At 36.1% G+C, this 21,726-nt stretch overlaps 1 protein-coding gene across 1 annotated transcript in view; it reads left to right on the top strand.

The window, feature by feature from the left end:
• Positions 1-21,726, top strand: part of HELZ (helicase with zinc finger) — a 272,879-nt gene that overhangs the window by 107,342 nt on the left and 143,811 nt on the right. Inside the window, 6 exon segments of the mRNA XM_044001827.1 lie at positions 9,147-9,283; positions 9,285-9,318; positions 9,321-9,364; positions 9,366-9,415; positions 10,325-10,373; positions 10,375-10,659. Coding sequence (XP_043857762.1) covers positions 9,147-9,283; positions 9,285-9,318; positions 9,321-9,364; positions 9,366-9,415; positions 10,325-10,373; positions 10,375-10,659 — 599 coding nt within the window.

The following is a 21,726-nucleotide window of genomic DNA, read 5'->3' as shown; positions in this document are numbered from 1 at the left end:
CTGCCCTCTATTTTTTCATTCAATTGGATTTGCTTTACTGTGTCTTGGTTTCTCATAAAGTCACTAACTTCCATTTGTTCAATCCTAATTCTTAGGCAGTTATTTTCATCAGATAGTTTTTTGTTTGTTTGTTTTTTTTGTTTTTTATTTTGCGGGGCAATGGGGGTTAAGTGACTTACTAGGGTCACACAGCTAGTAAGTGTTAAGTGTCTGAGGCTGGATTTGAACTCAGGTCCTCCTGAATCCAGGGCCGGTGCTTTATCCACTGTGCCACCTAGCCGCCCCCATCAGACCCCCTGGGGGGGGCTGCTTCTCGGCTCCACTTCTGTTCTCAGCTTCAGAGGGTCCCAGGTGTTTTGGGGGGGGGGCGTGGCTTTAATCTCACCTGGCCTATTCTCAGGTCCGGAGATAACCTCAGTCCTATTTACTAAGAAACCAATCAGCAAAGCTTTCTATGGTGTGGTTCTGAGAGTGCTCCCCTGCTCCCCTCCCCAACCTGGGTCTCCCACCGCTCAGGATTTCTTCCTGGTTGCCCGCTGGGGTGGGACAGTTGAATCCTTCCCCCCAATCCACTGGTACTCCTGCACTTAGCCCCACCAGGCCAGCCATTCAGTCTGACCATGCGCTCGGTTCCAGAAGACGCTGGTGCTGCAGCCAATTCAGAGGCACTGGGGCAAATTCCTCTGGTGGATGTCTGGTGTGTCGGCCTGATTGTGGGGTTAGGCTTTATTCGTGGTCCAGCACAGCCACTTGAAATTTATCTATAGTTGGAGAACACTCTCAGCCCGTATTTTTGTGTGTTTTTCTGCCCCAAGGTTTCTTTTATTGCTGTTTTTGGGGTTATTGTATCAGGAGCCCTGTGAGCTTAATGTCTTTCCTCCAACATCTTGGCTCCGCCTCCCTCCTAGCTTAGGCATTTTAATTTGTAGTGTGCTCACATGTACTTAATAGTTTATATTTCTGTCAGCGATTAAAGTTCAAATGTCAACTTATATCTTAGACATATCTATGAAGAAAAATATCAGATTTACAAATGGTTTATGTTCCAAAAGTTTTCAAGTTTGTTGTTTGAAAACATTTTCTTTTAGAAACAGTGATGCACGTGTAGACATCTTAAACACAATATGTCCAAAACTAACCTCCTTAACTTTTCCCTCAAACCTTCTCCCGATTCCCCAGCCTAGTCAAGGGTACTATCATCTTTCCAGTCACACAGTCTTATAACATAGGCATCCTCGACTCTTCACTCTTATCTCCCATTTTCAATCTGTTACCACCTCCTGCCAATTCTGCTTTTGTAATATTATCTCTTCCATATGCCCTCTTCTCTCTTAGGATATTGCCACTGCCCTAGTCTAGGCCCTCTTCACTTATGCCTGGACTATTGCAGCAGCCTCTTGTTGGTCTTCCTGCCTTAAATCTCTTTGCACTTTCAAACCAGCCATCATTCAGCTGCTGAATGATCCTAATGTTCAGATCTTACCTTGTCTGTCTGTCTGTCTGTCTGTCTGTCTCTCTCTCTCACACACACACACACACACACACACACACACACACACACACACACACACACCCCTCTATTTTATAAATGCCCATGGCTTCCTATCACTTTTAATATCAACTATAAAATCCTGTATCTTTTAAAGTCCTTCTCAATCTGGCCCATTCTTCTCCAGTCTTTTTATACCATATTTCCTCCAATGTATTCTGAGACTCAGTGACACTGATCTTATTGCTGTTTTTTTGCACAAGATACCCCATCTCCTGATTCTGAACATTTTTACTGGCTGTCTCCCATACTTAGAATTCTCTCCTCCTTTATCCGGCTTCCTTGGCTTTCTTCAAGTTTCAGCTAAAGTCTCATCTTCTACAGGAAGTTTTTCCCCTCTTTTAGTTCGATCCTTCTGCTGATTATCCCTAGTTTGTCTTGTATATGTTGAGTTTGTTTGTGGTTGTTTGCATGCTATCTCCCTCATTAGACTGTGGACTTTGTTTTTTTTTTTAAATCATAAACATATGTTATTATTTTTCAGTTACATGTAAAGTTAGTTTTCAACATTTGTTTTTATAAGATTTGGGGGGGGGGGGCTGAGCAATGAGGGTTAAGTGACTTGCCCAGGGTCACACAGCTAGTAAGTGTCAACTGTCTGAGGCTGGATTTGAACTCAGGTACTCCTGAATCCAGGGCTGGTGCTTTATCCACTGCACCACCTAGCTGCCCTCTCCATTTACATTTTTGTAGTCATTGTGTATATTCTTTTTTCTGGTTCTGCTCACTTAAATTTAAATTTCTTTTATTCCTAAAACAATTATTTCCTGATTTAGACTTCTTCCTTCTCTATCACCTCCTTTCCATTAATTGTACCCTGTCTTATAACAAAGAAAATCAGTTCTTTTTTTTTTTTTTTTTTTTTTTTTGCAGGGCACTGAGGGTTAAGTGACTTGCCTAGGGTCACACAGCTAGTAAGTGTAAAGTGTCTGAGGCTGGATTTGAACTCAGGTCTTCCTGAATCCAGGGCTGGTGCTTTATTCACTATGCCATTTAGCTGCCCCCAAGAAAATCAGTTAAGCAAAACCAGTGGTTACAGTAGTTGTATTTGGTAGCACTGACAACATACTTCACTGGTAGTTTCTTCTCATCTATGTGTGGCAAGAAAAACTATATGTGGTCGCCTTATTTCTGTCCCAAATTTGGGGAAAATTAACTGGGGTTTCTAATATATTTGTTAGTAATAAATTAGAAGCTTTAGCACTAGTTTTGGGCATTAAGCATTTATTAAAGCATACCAAGTATTAGTAAAAAGAGAAGAACTGGCTCAGAAAGTTAAGAAGGCCTAGTTAGGATAGAGGAGGAGAGAGAAAAAGGCACCGCCACCTAGGAGTCTCAGGCCAAAAAGAGGAAGTCCTTATGCCTCTGTGAGGGGAAGCTTCCTACAGGTCCAGATCAGAATCAGTCCCTATATATTGCTCTAAGCTAATTGTCCAGAATCACCAAAATCCATTGGTTCACTGGACCTGAGGGCAGTCCATGAACAGTCATGGACTCTAACCATGAGGTTAGAGCTCAGAGAACATACCCTCTGAGGGTCAGGCCCACAGGTAGGCATGGTTTCAATCAAGTCAACTTCAAGTGAGTTAATCAGCAAAGTCAATCTGTAAAGAATTAATTGTGATTTGAGGTTTCTCTTAACCTGTCTTTGGCTAAAATTAAAAGCCCTGGCACGCACCCCGGCTGCCCTCAGGTGCTGCCTCCTCCGCTTTGGCAAGGTGCTCCATCCATGGCGCTGCAGCTCTCATCATCACCTGGCACTGATGCCTATGTGGGCCTGGCCAAATTATAATGATTAGAAGCCCAGTGAGGGCAGTCAGGTGACCCTGGTATCCAGAAACTGGGGCAGCTGGTGTTTGTACAGCCACCTGTTGATTCTGTCAATCAGGGTTCCCAGCCAGTTAGCTTGGGGCTATGTGTATGTGGACCCAGTTTCCTGTGGAAGAGGGGCTTCTTGGGATAGAGAGAAGGGAGGAGTCAGCTCATTCCGGCAGGTGTGAGGGAGAGAGTTGGACACAGCTCAGCTGAGTCCAGTTGGTGTGATTTCAGGTTGTGTTATTTTCCTTCCCCTATTCCCTTTTTCCCTTGTCCCTAGTTCTACTAATCTTGTGTTTTAAATTTGTTCCTGGTTTTTTTGGGGCGGGGGGCAGGCAATGGGGGTTAAGTGACTTACCCGGGGTCACACAGCTAGTAAGTGTCAAGTGTCTGAGGCTGGATTTGAACTCTGGTACTTCTGAATCCAGGGCTGGTGCTTTAACCACTTCACCATCTAGCTGCCCCCAAATTTGTTCCTGTTAATAAACCCTGTTTTGTTTTTTGAAATAGGCCGTTAATCTCCTTCCTTACCCCAGTATTACGGCAAGCCGCCTAATTAACATTCCCCAGTTAAAATTTGGCCCCTACAAATCCAATCAATCTCAGTATTATCCTCTTGAGCAGGGCCTCTGGGCATCCCCAAACCCATTATTTTCTCACATATGGAAAGGCAGCCTTTATAGTATATTGGACAGTAGGCTTGGAATGAAAAAGACATAGGTTCAGATCCTCTTTGGATACTTATTAGTTATATGTCCCTAGTTATTTCACTTAACCTCTCTGTGCCTCATCTTCTTGATTATAAAATGAAAGGGTCAGGCTTAGAAGCTCTAAATGTGTAATCCTTTGTTCTTATCTACAATGAGGAGGAACGTGTTTTTCATCTATGTTCTCTTGGATCAGAAATAATCATTTTTGGGGCAGCTAGGTGGCACAGTGGATAGAGCACGGGCCCTGGAGTCAGGAGGACCTGCGTTCAAATCCGGCCTCAGACATTTGGCACTTACTAGCTGTGTGACCCTGGGCAAGGCACTTAACCCCAATTGCCTCACCAAAAAAAAAATCATTTTTACTAAAAAGCGTTTGGCTGCCTTTTACTGTTATTTTTCTTTGTTATCAGAGTCAGCAGAGGTATTGCTCTCCTGATTTTGCTAATCTTATTCTATAAATTTCATATAAATTATTCCTAGCTTCTCTGAATTCTTTATATTTGCCTTTTTTTTTTTTTTTACAATATATTGTTATTCAGTTACATTCACATACACTTTAAGCATTCCCCCAATCAATGAACACTTATGCTCCGTTTGTTCCCAGGTCTGTGACAAAAAGTGCAGCTCTGGATATTTTGCTATATAGGATACCTTTTTTTCTCTTTTTCTTGGGATATAGGACCATGAGATCATGGGATCATAAATCTAGAGCTGGAAGAGATCTAAGAGGGCAGCTTGTTTCAAACCCCATATTTGACGTAGTTGAGGAAATGGAGTTCCAGGGAGGTTAAATGACTTGTCAAAGGCCATGTGGGTTGTAAGGAACAGAGGCAGAATTTGAACCCATATCTTCTGATGTCAGAGTCTGTCCTCTTTTCTTTCTGTTGGACTGTCTCCCTGATGTAGGGTATGAATACTTTAGTGGCTGTCCTTTCGTTTTATTTACAACTTCATTATGTTTTAGGGTTTTAATGTGGATGTCATCCTTTAGCTCCAGTAGTGGGTCAATGTGTTGGTCATCAGACAAAGATTATTTATTAATTTATTACTAAAGTTAGACGTGTTCATAGATGGCCAAAAAACTACAATTTTTAGTTGCTATGGCCTATTTCCCACTGGAAAAGTGGAAAACAGATAGCAAAGTGGATTAAAAACCGGAATTCTACAATATGTTGTTTACAAGCAACACACTTGAAGCAGAGACATACACGGAGCATAAAAATAAGGGTCTGGAGCATAATCTATTATGTTTCAGATGAAGTATAGAAGTAGGGGTAGCAATTATGATCTCAGACAAAGCAAAGATAGATCTAATTAGAAGAGATAAATAGGGAAAATAAATTTTGATAAAAGGTACCATAGACAATGAAGTAATATCAATATTAAATAGATATTTATCAAATGGCATAGCATCTAAATTTTAAAGAAAAAATTAAATAAGTTACAGTAGAATATAGATAGTAAAATTATATTATTGGAGGACCTCAACTTTCCTTTCTCAGAACTAGATAAATCTAACCAAAAAATTTTAGAAAAATTGCTAGACCTCTGGAGAAAAATGAATGGGAATAGTAATGAATATACCTTTTTTTTCAGTGGGACATGGCCCCTTCACAAAAATTGACCATGCATTTGTGCTAAAAACCTCATAACCAAGTGCAGTAAAGCATAAATATTAATGCATCATTTTGAGATGATAATATAATGAAAATTACACTCAATAAATGGCTAAGGAAAGAGAGATAAAAAATTAATTGGACACTAAATAATCTAATCTTTTTTTTTTTAGTGAGGCAATTGGGGTTAAGTGACTTGCCCAAGGTCACACAGCTAGTAAGTGTTAAGTGTCTGAGGCTGGATCTGAACTCAGGTACTCCTGACTCCAGGGCCAATGCTCTATCCACTGCGCCACCTAGCTGCCCCATAAATAATCTAATCTTAAATAATTAGTGAGTCAAAGATCATAGAAATAATCATCAATTCCATTAAAGAGAATGACAATAATGAGGCAACATACAAAATTTATGGGATACAGCCAAAGCAGTATTTAGGGGAAAATTTATACCTCTAAACAGTACATCAATAAAATAGAGAAAAAGCAGATTAATTAATTTGGTATACAACTAAGAAAACTAGAAAAAAAACAAATTAAAAATCATTATCAAATTGGAAATTTTGAAAATCAAAGGAGAGATTAATAAAAATTGAAAGTGAGAACATCATTGAATTTATTAGTTCCATAGTCCAGGACCTGGTTTTATGGAAAAAACCTACAATAAAATTGATAAAATTCCCGCTTAATATGATTTACAAAAGGAAAGCCTGATTACCAGTATCAAAAATGAAAAGGGTGAATGTACCACCAATGAAGATGAAAATAAGGCAAATATTATGAGCTATTTTGACCAATTATATGCCAATAAATCTATCAATCTGAGTGAAATGGATGAATATTAAAAATATACATAAATTGTCCAGATAAACAGAAGAGGAACTAGAAATAATTAAATAACCCTGTCTTAGAAAAAGAAATTGAACAAGTGATCATTGAGCTCCCTGAGGAAAAGTCACAAGGAGTAGATGAATTCTAGTGAATTCCACCAAATTCCACAAGTGAATCCTACCAGAAATTTAAAGAAGTTATTTCAAATACCATATAAAGTATTTGGAAAAATAAGCAAGAATCCTTTCAAATACCTTTTATGAGACAAATATGGAGCTGATACTGAAACCAGCAAGAACAAAAACAGAAAGAAAACTAAAGACCAATTTCCCTAATTAATATTGATGTAAAAAATAAGTTATCTCTTTCCAAAACCATCAGCAAGCTTTATCTGTAATGGGAATAAGCTAGGAAGCCTTCCCAGTAAGGTAAGGGGTGAAGCAAGGCTATTTCAGTAGTGTGCTAGAAATGCTAGCTCTAGCAATAATAAAGGAAAAAGAAATTGAAGGAATTGGGATAGACCATGGGGAAACAAAACTATCATTCTTTGCTGATGATATGATAGTATACTTAGAGTACCCTAGAGGAACAGTGCTTAGATTTAAAGATACCCTATCTGCTGATGGAAATTGCTTATGAGAATAAGATAAATGTGTATATACATACATGTATGTATACTCCTAATATATATTTATTAGAACTTATCCAAATGTATATAAGTATGTAGATATTTAAACACACAAAAAAGTTTAAATATACCAAAAATGTTCATTTAAGCTAGAAACCCCAGCAACTTAAAACAGCTTTTTAATCTGAAACATGCTTCTTTTTCTTTGATTGGAGATATACCCCTTTTGTTCAAAATAAATATTTCAAAAAGTAATTTGAATCTTCAAGAAACGATATAATTATGTATAGTTGAAAAAACAGTAGATAGGGTTTCACTTTGTTTTATTATCTGTATGTCCTTGACTAATAATAGCAAAAAATTATGTAGTGATTTAAAATTGGCAGAGCTTTCCTATATCATCTTATTTGAGTTTTACAACAACCATGTAAAGTTGGTACTATAGATATCTTTCTCTTCCATTTAAGTTATGAAGAAACTGAGGCTTGGAGAGATGCAATTTTTGCCCATACTCACATAGCCATTTTGTCAGAAATGGAATTCAAAGTGACATACTGGATTCAGTAATCTTTAAGGTCTTTTTTGGCTCTAAATCCCATTGACTTGTGATCCTTATCTAAATATTTTAGCACTATTTCTAAAATAATAATTCATTTTATTATTTCACGCATTTTTACTACTTATATTCTAGAAAACTTTGATTATGGATTATTTAATCAGTTATGTATTTTTCATAGTTAGAGCTCTTCCATGTTCATGATACATAAATTCTAATTATTTGACTGGTAAACTATTAGAATAAATATATTAAAATCTTAAACTATGCCATCTTTCCTTATGTCGTACAGTATTTCTTCCATGAGTTCCCTTTTATGGCAAGTGGATATAGAACCCACTTAGGAATAAGGAAGATAAGAATGCAAATTTTACTTCCAACACATACTAGCTCTTTGACTCTGTGCAAGTCACTTAACCTTTCAGTCAGTGCTCCAAGCAACTCTCTTAAGCTATAAGTTATAAGTGATCAGTTTTGATCATCATCAGCACAAGCAGTTTTCACACCAAAAGGTGTCCATGCTGAGGAAATCAAAAGTCTGGGCCTGAACAGCAAAAAACAATTCCACCGAAGATGTCAGAACAAATCCTTTTGATTAGTCATTGGACAGAGTGTTGGTTCTCGATTCAGGAAGACAAGTTCAAATCCAGCCCCAGACATTTACTAGCTGTGTGACCATGGGCAAGTCATTTAACTCTATTTGCCTCAGTTTCCTCATGTGTAAAATGAGCTGGAGAGGGAAACGGCAAATCTCTCCACTATTTCTGCCAAGAAAACCCCAAATGGGGTCCAGAAGAGTCAGACATGACTGAAACTCCCAAACAACAAGAAATGATATTGTAGCTAATATATCCCTTTATAAGGTTATTTTGAATTTAAGGAATATCCATTACATTTTGTTTAGGATTATCAGAATGTTTTATATGGCCTATCTTTTAGAATAATTTTATTTGAAACAAGTTAACTCAGACATTTTTATTATGGTTTTATTTTGAAATTGAAGAAGAAAATATATTACTACTTGTTCTTGTGTTTTGATCAATTGGGTTTCCCATAATGGGTCAGATAACTGTCTGTGGCAAGAAGTGAAACATGTTCTACAGCCAGCAGAATTTGTTCTGCTGCACTAGCTGTTTCTTGCATATCAGATTTCTGTTTTAGGGACACTTCTCAATTCATTCTCAATTTTGTAATTTTAATAACTCTGGCATGTCTATTGTCTCCCTAGATTGCTGTCTTCTTTATTTGCCTTGTTGTTAGATTGGTGTAAAAGTCTTTGATGGCTGGGGAGAAGACTAGTGGGTGAAAATGTTACTGTGCAGGTCAAGTAGGAATGGAACAATTCTGTCTTGAGAATGTAAAATAAAATTCAAGGAAAATGCAGGATGTAGAATTAAAGATAATATGCTATAACTATACATAAGTGTGTTGTCCTTTTCTCTTAGATCTTGAATACCTAATGCATGCAAGGCAACAACTACTAACGACAGCAAAGCGCTGGGATTCCACTTCTAAGACTATTATAGATTTCGAGCCTAATGAAACTACTGATTTGGAGAAAAGCCTTCTTATTAGATACCGATATTCCACTCTCTGCTGATCAATTATTTACACAATCTGTTTGGACAAATCATTGACAAAGACTAATTATCAGTCGCGGTTACAATGACTTGCTTTATATTGAGGAAATAGCACAATATAAAGAAGTTAGCAAGTAAGTTATTTTAAAATATTTTTCACTTACTATTTGTTTCATGATCCCTAGGACTTAGGAATGTGGTAATTTGAATGACAGGTAATGTAATAATTGTTCTCTATCCAGTGCTATGTGTTATATTTACATAAAATGAGAAGGACCATAATTTTGAAATGTAATTATGGGAATAAATATATTTTATGCAGAATGTTCTTTTTCAAATGGAACTTTTGTTAGGCATTATAACATTTTTTTCAAGTTTGTGGTATCCTCTGTGTTATAACATTATCATCAATGGACACTTACTGAATGCCTAAGATAGTATGCATGGAAGGCATATTCAGAAAAAGCAAAAGAAAATGTTTAGGCATTTTGTTCTACTATATATGAAGTTTAAATACATTCTGCTCTTTGAAAAAAATTTTTTTGGGTGGGGCAGTGAGGGTTAAGTGACTTGCCCAGGGTCACACAGCAAGTACATGTCAAGTATCTGAGGCCGGATTTGAACTCAGGTCCTCCTGAACCCAGGGCTGGTGCTTTATTCACTGTGACACCTAGTTGCCCCCAAACTTTTAAAATTCAAAATTAAGTACAACATGTAATCTTTTTCTTAAAAAAAAAAAATCACATTTAATTTAAAAATATTCCATAAAACTCTTTTGTAAAGTACTCATACTCCCTCTTGTCACAACTGAGACTGTATTCACAATACTACTCATTTAGGGAAGTATTCTTTTGGTGTTTGGTATTTCCAGCTTAATTGAAGGCAAAGAAAATATGGAATATTTAAACTCAACAGAGTAGAATTGATATGAAGTTTTATGTTTGCTGTGTTTATATTTGATTCACATTGTATTCCCTTTCTTTCAGCATTTTCCTGAATTTTTTTGTGTAAAATATTTAAATTAACTTTATTTTCTGATTTAGGTTTAACATTAAAGTACAATTGCAGATTTTAGCAAGCTTCATGCTTACTGGGGGTTTCTGGAGGTGCAAAGTATGCTCAGAATGGACAGCTTTTTGGTCGCTTTAAGCTCACTGAAACTTTATCTGAAGACACTTTGGCTGGAAGACTGGTCATGACCAAAGTCAATGCTGTTTATTTATTACCAATCACTAAAGAGAAATTAATACAGACCCAGGGAACCAAAGAGAAGGTTTATGAAGCAGCTATTGAAGAAAAAACAAAAGACTTTGTCTTCTTGAGGATATCCAGGGAATGCTGTGAAGAGCTTAATCTTCGAGCAGATTGTGATATGCAGGTATGTTTTGAAAAAGCTGCCTGCAGGTTTTTTGTTTTCTCATTCTCAGTACCAGTTCTTCCTTTGATTGTTTTGACCGATTCTGTGTGTATCTATCAGAAGCAGAGCTGTAATTAACTTCAGAGGTCAATGGGAACATTTGTGGTATGAAATTTGGGTAGTTGATTAAGCCAGTAAAACTTATAAGAATTCTAATTTTTTTTGTATCAAATATACATTTAAGAATTATAGGTATTTTGATTAAAATATAAACAGTATTAGAAAAATAATTGAGGTTTTAAAATCTTTTAGTGAACAGTTTCCATTTTTAGTAGATATATATATATATTATCATAGGCCTGGAAAAACTTGAGAATTTTCTTCTTTCAGGTAAGTGAATACCTTTATGAACTATAACTATAGTGAGTAGTTGTTATAAAAAGAATAATGGCTTGCTGATTCAGTGCTTAGTAATACAAATTGATATATAAAAATTTTTTTAAACTAAAATTAAAGGTGAGGTTCTGTTTTTAAAAATCCAAAGTATTGTTGGAGTATTTTTATTACAATAGGACATTTCATAGGATCAAAACACTTTAGCAGTCATCTAATCTAACCTATATTGGAATAGAAATTTCTTCTATAACAACCCTCCCCCCCTTTCTCTTCTGCCCCTACTTAATTTCAAATATGAACATCTGTCACCTATAGTATTCACAAGTATCATAAAGGGTAAACTAACTCATTTGAAGATTGGAGGCTGGGGATCCACTGCTATTGCAGTCCTCATTTTCGGTTTCATCACTCCGAAACTTTGCTTCCAGTGCTGTCCTTGAAGACCACTTCAGAGGCTATATAGAAGCTAAGGCCCCCCAGCCCCGTAATGTTTTAGGACTTGTCTACTTAACATTCCTTTTTTGTTGTTTTTACTCTCTCTTCTGATTCTTTACTATGTTGTGGAGGAGATCATGGGGTCTCAAATCCAATGCCAGTGGAGTGCAGGTTCTATTTGGCTTTAAGGCTTTGAGTACAGTTTGGCTCTAGACCATGCTATCCCAGCACCAGAATGAAGAGTAGAAGTTGACCATTAGGTGATAATTATTTTGATTGTTGTGACACAGAAATATGTAAAAATATAAAATGGCCTTTACCTTCCACTGTGAATGGTGTTAGAATAGTGGAAAAGGGGAAGAGGGTGTGAAAGCTCATACAATTCTTTAAACATTATTTTAACGGCACTGTTAATATTCATCTTCATCTGATGATTTAATACTTTTTGGAGGAGTGAACCACATCCACATTGGCATTCTATCTATAAACAAAACCAAAAGTCAGAAGTAGTTAAAATTAAATGAAAATGTGGTTTCTAGGTTCTCCTTGTGGAGGTGAATAAAGGAATTGGTGGAGTTAGTTTCATTTTATACCCAAAGTTAACAAGAAACATCAATTCATGGGAAATTTGGTCATCTCACCTTGCAGTGCTCATGATGAACGTAAGCAAACAGACTACAGTGAAGATAATTGCACCTTATGTACCAACATCTGTTTAGAGGATGAAGAAGTAGTGAAAGTCTATGAAGAGCTTGACAAGATCTTCCAAAGTGTACCTTGATACTTGGTGACTTCAATGTGAAGGTGGGAAAAGGGGAGGATGGCAAAAATCATGTTGGAAAATATGGTTTAAGATCAAGAAATTAAAAAGGCCAAAGGCTGGTAGACCACTCAGATACCTCTTTCCTGAGTATCATTAACCCTTTCTTCTAAAAGAATTAGAAGGCACTGGATATGGTGAGCACCTACAAAAGTCACAAAAAATGAAATTGTTTTAACAGGAAACAACTTGGTATCAACGTGGGAGCTATTTCAGAATCAATTGTCTTTGTACAGTCAGAAATGATTAGAGCAAAGGTCAAAGTAAATAACAAATTAGAAGAAAGGATAAAGATGAGAAGATGGTATTTCATGTAATTTAGAAAGTTTTATTGGTATCCAAAAGTTTGTTTTATTGATGCCATTTGTTTTTACCTCACTTTCATTTCCAAATATATCCCTCTTCTCCTACCTACTGACCCTTACAACGTAGCAAGATGGTCACATTGATTGTGTCCAATAGTGTAGGCAAATTTTCCCATTGTTCAACTGAAAGGAAGTATAATTAATGCCTTTTGTTTTTATACCACAGCCATTTCCCTGATACATAATTCCCCCTATTGAAAACTTCCCTCGTATCAAAAATAATTATGCAAATTAAGCCAACAAAACAAACCTCAAATTTTTCTCTCACCCTTGACCAGCTACATTTTTACTTGTTTGTTATATTTATTGAATGCAATTTACATTACTGTAGTCATTGTGTATATTGTTCTTGTTGGAAAAGATTGTTTTCTTGGTTCTGCTTACTTTGTTCTGATCTATAAATTTTCCTGCATCTCTGAATTTTTCATATTCAGCATTTCTTATGTCATAAAGTATTCTATTACATACCACAATTTGTTCAGCCATTCACCACAAAAAGCACTTCCTATAGTTTATAGCAGTATCATTTTAGTCTTCTTAAATAATCTCTGAACTCAGAAAAACAAGAAATGGACAAAAATAAAAACATTAACTGTTACTATTTTTTAGAGAAGTTTAAGTGATACAAAATTGTCATCACAACAAAGAAACCAAAAGAGCACATAAACTATCTGAGCGAGCAATCTTGCCAAGCAGAGAAATATAGTAGCCAAGGGCAATACAGGTTTATATACAAGTTCATTTTCAAAAGATTACAGAGAAAGATGATCACAGAATACAAGCACTCTTGTTTCAGGAAACAGCACAAAATAATAGAGGGGAAAGGAACTTGGCATTTGAAAGATAAGATTGATCATCCTGAAAGCATTATAGATGAAACTTGGAGGACAACAAATAAGATGCAAAATGAACAGTTCTGCCAACATTTTTATGGCAGGTTATTCTAATCAGTCATGATAAATAAGCTGTTTGACTTGATTTAGCCTCTATGATGAAGTGACAATGGTACTTAAGGTAAATTTGGTAAAAATGGCTGTGTTTGACCAAACATGTATTAGAAGAAATCTGTGCTGGAGTATATAGAATTTTTAAGACACTCAAGAATTTTTAATTATCTCTAAGAGGAAAAGGTTTTACAAAAAAGAAAAGGAAAAAAAAGAGGAATAGATTACAATGTACAACACTGTTGTCATAAAACTGTGGCTGGGAAAACATAAACAACTATTGATGCCTGTCTTCTCATTTCTATAAAATATTCATGAAAATAAAACTTTGCAGGCATTTAGAGGGTATCCGTTATAAATCCATTAGAAGTGAACAGGCAACTTTTTGCAGGTGCTTTTTGACAGCAAGACCATGTTTTCACAGCCATGCAACTGACTGAGAGGTTGAGATAACATAAGATTGTATTGTGTTAATTGTTGATAATATTCCCCACACAAAGCAAAACCAAAACCAGAACTCAGTTCAACAATGGCAGCCTTAAGGGCTATCCTAAAATAAGATGGCTTCCATTCATATATTAAATCATACAAGATCTTAATTCAAGAATGATTATGGAGGTGACTTTGTTCAGAAGATTGTTGAGCATGGACATTAAGGAAAAAAACAGGGAGACACACGTGTTCAGTAAGGTGATGGAGGATGTCCTACCTAAAATCCAACTAGAAGAAAGTTTTCCTAATGAGAATGAAGTTCTCCAGATGTTTGTAGATGACTGCCTTAATTACGTGGAACAGAACAGGCCCTACTCAATGAGATCCATATTTACATAAAAGAGATTGGCCTAACAACCTACATACACATACGTGTGTATACATACATACATACATACATACATACATACATACTGTAGCTATCTCAGATAATAAGTTTAAGATGATAAAAAAGTTGTAGAGTGTTTCCATCATTTGTTCCCTCTTCACCACTCATCATGTTTAAAGTTTGCAGTGTACTTTTCAAAATTCTCATTTAAACCTCACAACAACCTTATGAGATAGTTGCTATAGGTATCATTATAGCCATTTTACAAATGAGGCTCAGAGATATAAGTAGTAAATGTCCATTATGGAATTTGGACTCAAGTATTCTGTACTCTAGATCCAGTACTTTATCCATTGTCATATCCATTATGGTAGTAATCATGTCTGAAATTTCCCCCCAATTATTTGCTGTCTTTTCCTCTTTCAAATATCTGAAAACTGATCCCTCATTGATCAATGATATTATCTCCAGCATAGACTTTCTCTCCATATACTTGGTCTAACACAGCTTTTGTTTTGGTCTTTATTTTCTTTAGTGCCATTTCCTCTTTGTCATGCAGTAAGTACATCATTGACCATGATGTTAGTTAGAGTCCAAATGTGGTTAACAATGACGGAGAATATTTTGCTATATTTTGTGTTGATGGTGATGCAGAGGATATTTTGTTAGGGCGATCTTGACAAACCATCTCCCTTCTCCCCCCGACCCTCTTTTTGCCTTTATTGTTCTCTGTTCAGTTTCATCTTTAGTGCTTATGATTACCTACCTTAATGGTGTTTTGCCAAGCTTTCTGTTAACTTGTTTTTCCATATAATTCCTCTCATTATTTTAATTGATGACATTGCTTGTAACACTTGACTATTCATCTTTTTAGGATTTTACAAATGGATTTAGATCTAAACCAATATTTTTCTTGCTTGGCAAGGAGATCAAATGTTTGTTGGCCAAAGTGGTTCCTATCCTCTTTTGGTCTTCCTTTTGCAGAAATTAATTTTATGTTAATTGAGATTCCTTTAGACATAGTTCTAATCTACATCATTATTTTATTTTGTCCATTTCCCATTTTTATACATCAAAAACTTGTTAAATAGGTTAGGTTGTAGTTGTTTTAATTTTACTCCATATCTCATTTTTATTCTTTCTTCTAATTTAATGTTGATTTTGTTCTTTGCTCTAACAAATTGATGGTCAGACTGCAGATAGGTGGTAGATTAAAAAATGCCTTTCAGTTTGGTAACCAGTTGTTTTCCATCTTTCAAAACAGAATGAGTTTTTATTTTTGTGATGTGACTGAGTGCTACCCATGGGCCAATGACTCTTCACTCTCTTTATGAAGAAAACATTTATTATATATAGGGATGAGGCTTCTGTGTAGTCTGTAATATGAGGATTGGCTCTCTTGATACATATTCCTGAACCATATTTTCCAATTTATTTTTCTTCATCTACCCTTATCTATGCCTGCCTTTGCATTGACATTACAATACATTTAAATATACATACTGATTTAGGATGGAGGGTCTTACTGAGTTTTCTTCTCATCTTCTTCAAGAGATGTTAGTTCATAAGCTGTATTTATTTTAATAATAATCAGTTTGTAAACAAGAATTTATTAAATACCTACTATTCACCAGGCATTATACTAAACACTGGAATACAAAAAAAAAAAGTAAAACCTCGCTGCTGTTAGAGAGTTCACAGTCTAATGGGGGAGACAGCATGTGAGCAACTATGTACAAACAAGATATAGGCAGGATAAATTGGAGATAATAAACAGAAGGAAGAAACTACCATTAAGAGGTTAAGACTTCTTGTAGAAGGTGGGATTTCTTGAAGGAATCCAGCAGATTGAGATGTGGAAGGAGAGAATTCTAGGCATAGGAATCCCTGCAGTGAAATATATGGATTCAGGAACTGTAGTGTTTTGTGTGAGAAACAGCCAGGGGGCTTGTGTTATTGAATCTCAAGAGTATGTGGGGGAAAAATCAGATATAAGAAGACTGGCAAGGTAGGAAGGGGACCCAGGTTATGAAAAGCTTTAAAAGCCAAACAGAGGATTTTATATTTGGCCCTAGGGGTGATGGGGAGTCACTGGGGCTTATTGAATAAAAGGATTACATAGTTAGACTTGTTGTTTAGGAAAAGACTGATAGCTGAGTGAAGATGAGCTAGAGTAGGAAAAGACTTGAGATAGGGAGATCAACCAGAAGGCTGTTGCAGTAGTCCCGGTGTGAGGTGATAAGGTCCTGGACTAGGGTGGTGGCAGGATCAGAGGAGAGAAAAGGGGCATGTTTGAGTGATGTGGCAAAGGTGATTGGCTATGGCAGTTGCATGAGAGAGAGTGAGAAGTTGAGGATCACACCTAGGTTGTTAGCCTGTGTGACTGGGAGGATGGTGGTTCCTTTGACAATAATAAGGATATATGGAAAGAAGTTGGAGATGGTACACTGGAGGTCAGCAGACATCTTAGGGCTGGATAAATACATTTGAGAATCATCAACATAGAGATGATAATAGAATCCATGGGAGCTAATAAGATCATTAAGTTAAATAGTATATTGAGAGAAGAGAAACCCTACAGGACACCCATGGTTAGCAGGCATGACCTGAATGAAGATTCAGGAAAGGAGATTTTGAAGGAGGAGAATTAGGAGAGAGTAGTGTCTAGAGAACCTAGAGAAAAGAAGATTATCAAGGGAGAGGGGGTAGCAATAGTGTCAAAGGCTGTTTAAGAATGTTGAGGATTGAGAAAAGACCATCAGATTTGTCAATTGAGAGATTGTTAGTGGATCTTGGTGATCTTTATTTTTTTTAAATGCTCATCATAAGCAATAAAATACAAGATCCCCAGTTGTCTAATACCTGGTTCTTGTTGCCTTTGGACAACGATTAGATTGCATTAATGTGAACATAGTGTTTAGAATGAATCAGGCAAAATAGATTTATGTTCAGTTCTGGCTGCCAGAATTTAGGACAGACATCTAAAATATATTTCATTACCAGAGAAGGGCAGTCAAAATGTTGAAGGGATTTTAATGCATGTCATATCATTGTGAAATAACTATAGATGTTTAGCCTTGAGAAAACTTAGACTTTATAATTATGATCTTCAAATATTTGAAGGTTTGTTATGTGAAAAAAAGATGGTCTTCTTGGCCCTGGTGACAGAATATTCATTCATGAATAGAAGCTACAAAGATGTGATTTGGAGACAGAAAATTCCTAAGAGTTAGAGCAATTCCAAAAGCAGAATAGTTTTCAATATGTAGTTAGTGCCTCTTCACTTTAGGGCTTCAGTTGGAAGCTACATAATACACAGGCACACACACAAACATGAAATAATGAATTAATCAATCAATTAATTAAACAAACAAATAAATAGTGTATGTGTATACACATACACACATATGGATATATAGTTTTTATCCTTACATATATACACACAAATAGAAAATATATTTGTATTTAATATAGTAAACATGCCACATATATTCAACACGTGTGTATGTATACACATGAGCATATACATATACACACATGTATTTTACACACAACCACATAAAATTGTTCTTTGTGATAACCTTATGAGGCAGGCATTATTATCATAATTTTACAGAGGAAGATCATGATGCTCAGGGAGGTTATAACCTATCCATAGTACTATAGTTGATAAATGTGGGAGATATGATTAAAAATAATTTCTCTCCTTATCGTAAATCTAATGTTCTTTCTTCTATATCATATTTCCTCTTTGAAGTGAATGACCATTTGTTGGGATGCTATTTTGGACCTAATCCCTATTATGGTTTATCTAGATGACATATAAGGCACCTTCCAGTTTGTTCAGAATCCAGTATTTGAAGCAAAAAATCCCCTCAAAACCAAACCAAAAACAAACCAAAAAGCTTCCAGAAAACTTTAATGTTTACTGATTACCAAAAGTTTAAAGTTTCTTTTAAAAATATTCTTTTAAATTTATGGACATTTAAATTTCCATTTACTAAGAACAAGAAAGGAGGCCTTTATATGAATCCATGAAACTGTCCTACACACTAGTATTAACACTGCCTTGTTTTTCTGTATCCCCTCATTGACTTTCTGTTCTCTTTTGTTTTCTAAATGCTTTCTTGGCTTTTCTCATTCCTCATGTTTAACTTCTCAATAGCATTTGACATCATTGACCTTCATTTGATGAGTTTTATGACACTACTTTTTCTTTGTTCTTCCCTTCTTGGTCTTTTCTGGCTCATCAGCCATATTCCTACTTCCTAACTGAGCCCTCTTCTTTTTGTATATTCTTTTGATGCCCTCATTAACTAAGCTCCCATGAGCTTAGTTATTATCTCTGTGCTGATGATTGACTCCCAGATCTGTATTTATAGCCCTAGACTCTCTTAAGTTCCATTTCTGCATCATCATCTGCCAACATGTTACTTCAAATTGAGTGTCCTTTAGGCATCTTAAACTCAATATATCTAAAATAGAATTCATCAAACTTTCCTGAGAAGCCACCCTTTTTTTAATATTTCCCTATTTCTGTTAATTGAAGAGTGAGAGTAAGTAGTCAGAGACAACACTGAGGTTGTGAAGCTAGATGACTACAAGGATGGTGGTGCCCTCAACAGAAATAGAAGAGTTTTGAAGAAGAATGGATTGGGGGCTGTGTGTGGGGTGGAATTATAATGTAATGAAATTAGTCATGTAGATCACAATCTGTTCATTCCTGGTCTTTCCGGAATATTCAATCTGCCTCACTGGTCATTGCCTCAGTGCAGAGTCTGTCTTCTAAGGGGAGCCTGCCACAAAGCCCTGTGAAGTAGGTGCTATTTTTAACCCTCATTTTACGGTTAAGGAAACTGAGGCAAATAGAGGTTAAATGACATTCGCAAGTTCACATAGCATGTAAGTGTCTGAGGTTGGATTTGAACTCCATTCTTCTTGAGTCTAGGCCCAGCACCCTATCCACTGTACCACCTAGCCACTTCTTTTTTTTTTAGTAAGGCAATTGGGGTTAAGTGACTTGCCCAGGGTTACACAGCTAGTAAGTGTTAAGTGTCTGGATTTGAACTCAGGTACTCCTGAATCGAGGGCCGGTGCTCTATCCACTGCGCCATCTAGCTGCCCCCACCTAGCCCCTTCGAATGTACAAATACATGTTGTCTCCCTGGATAATATAAGCTTCTTGAGGGCAGGAACTGTTTTGTTTTTGTTCTTGTATCTCCAGTTTTTTAATACAGTCTTTTTTATATAGTAGGTTCTTAATAAATGTTGGTGTATTTTTTATTAAGATTAAAATTAATATTGTTGTGAATAAAGTGTTTTATAAATCTTAAAGGTACTATATAAATATGAGTTCTTATTATAATATTTTAATATATTAGGGATTTTGTCATTATGGGTGCTTTCTCTGACATAGATGTTAGTACACTATGACATTGCTTTTTGTCCTGAATTATATTCCTACACGTTAATTATGTAAATTCTCCATAAAGGATATATCTCAGTTGTAGGAGGCCTTGGTATCTGTAGGCATGTGTTATAATGGAAAAGAGAAAGCATGTGTTATAATGGAATGAGTACTGAACTTGGAATCTGCAAAGAGACCTGGGTTAAAATTCCTTCTCTTTCTCCCACTAATTTAATTTCTTTTATTTAATGACAAAAGTCTCTCCAAATGAGTCATCATGAGGTAATTCAGTGCCGAAAAGAAGAAAACCCAGTGTGCAAATGAGATCTGTCTATCAAGGGCTAGTATGGCAACTGAAGCCTTAAGAGGGCCTGAGGGGTAGAAATACTAGGTCTGGGCAAATATTGGGGTGGTGATGTAGCAGCTTCTAAGATCCTGAAATAGTTTCCTAACTTTCTCTTTTGTATCTGTAAAGTCCCATCTTTGATATGTGTTAGGGATGCTCCTAATTCTATGGATTACTTTTCCAGGGTTATGGGCAGTTCCAGAGTAACATGCAGAATCAAGGTGTCCTATGTGATACATCCACTCTGAGATCTATGCTTTGGGATCTTTGGGTATTGTAATTGGCTGGATGCACAAAAGAGGGAGAAAAGGAAGTGGGGGGGGAAATCCAACTCATGGCTGACTTTGGGCTTATTATTTAAAAAAAAAATTATCAGTAAAATTTTTTTTTTCCAACATGGTAATATTCCATTATAATCATGTACCACAGTTTGTTTAGCCATTACGCATTGGCTTTTCTCATTCCTCATGTTTAACTTCTCAATAGCATTTGACCCCATTGGGCATCTACTTAGAGTAAAATTCTTAGGAATTGTAAGCAAAGAATTTGTGTAGTTCCTTATATTCCCTTTTGTTCATCTTTCTGTTGGACTTATCCAGAACTGAGAGAGGGATATAGAAGTCTATCACTATTGTGATCTGTCTTTGTGTTCTTTTAGCTTAGATAATGTTTCTTTATGAATTTGAATGCTAAATTATCTGGAGTGTTTAAATTTATTATTGATGTTGGTTTGTGGTCTATGGTTTCCTTTCACTGTAATAGAATTACCTTGTATATCTTTTTATATTTTTTGATGTTTGTTTTTGCTTTATTAGATAGCATGATTGCAACTCCTGCATTTTTTAATTCAATTGGTGTATAGTAAATTTTTTGCCATCCCTTCAACTTTATTTTGTGTATATTTCTGGTAAGCAGCAGATAGTAGGCTTTTGTTTTCTTATCCAGTCTGTCACTCTTTTAAATTTTATTGGATTGTTGAATCCATTTACATTTAAAGTTATGAAAGTTAAGATTATATTTCTTTCCATCTGTTTTTAGCTGGAAAATAATCTCAGCCATCTTTTTGTGGGTTCTGCTGCTCCAGGAGTTTTTTTTCTGGCTATGTTTGAAGGTTTGTGTCAGGAAGTCTGAGCATTTACTACCTTTCCTCTGCCGTCTTGGCTTTGCCCCAGACCACTCCCATATGGTGTTGGTTTTTTTGTTTTTTTTTTTTGGTGGGGCAATGAGAGTTAAGTGACTTGCCCAGTGTCACACAGCTATTAAGTGTCTAGTGTCTGTGGCCAGATTTGAACTCAGGTCTTCTTGAATCCAGGGCTGGTGCTCTATCCACTGTGCCACCTGGCTGCCCCCCATATGTTTTTAATATTGAGTTTTTTCCTCTTCTGCTTTAAACACAATACTATGTTCCTTCAGTTACTTTATCTTAATTATTTTCAGGGACCCTATTCCTACTGTCTGTCTTCCCCTCAGTGCTGACCCCTCTCCTTTTATTTGTTACCCCCTTCTGTTCAGGGTTTACTTATTACTTCCTTTTCCTCTTGCTTTTTTCTGATTG

This window comes from Dromiciops gliroides, chromosome 4 (assembly GCF_019393635.1).
Source record: "Dromiciops gliroides isolate mDroGli1 chromosome 4, mDroGli1.pri, whole genome shotgun sequence".
NCBI lineage: Eukaryota > Metazoa > Chordata > Mammalia > Microbiotheria > Microbiotheriidae > Dromiciops > Dromiciops gliroides.
The sequence above is the reverse complement of the archived record's forward strand: the minus strand, read 5'-3'. Positions and strand labels throughout refer to the sequence as shown.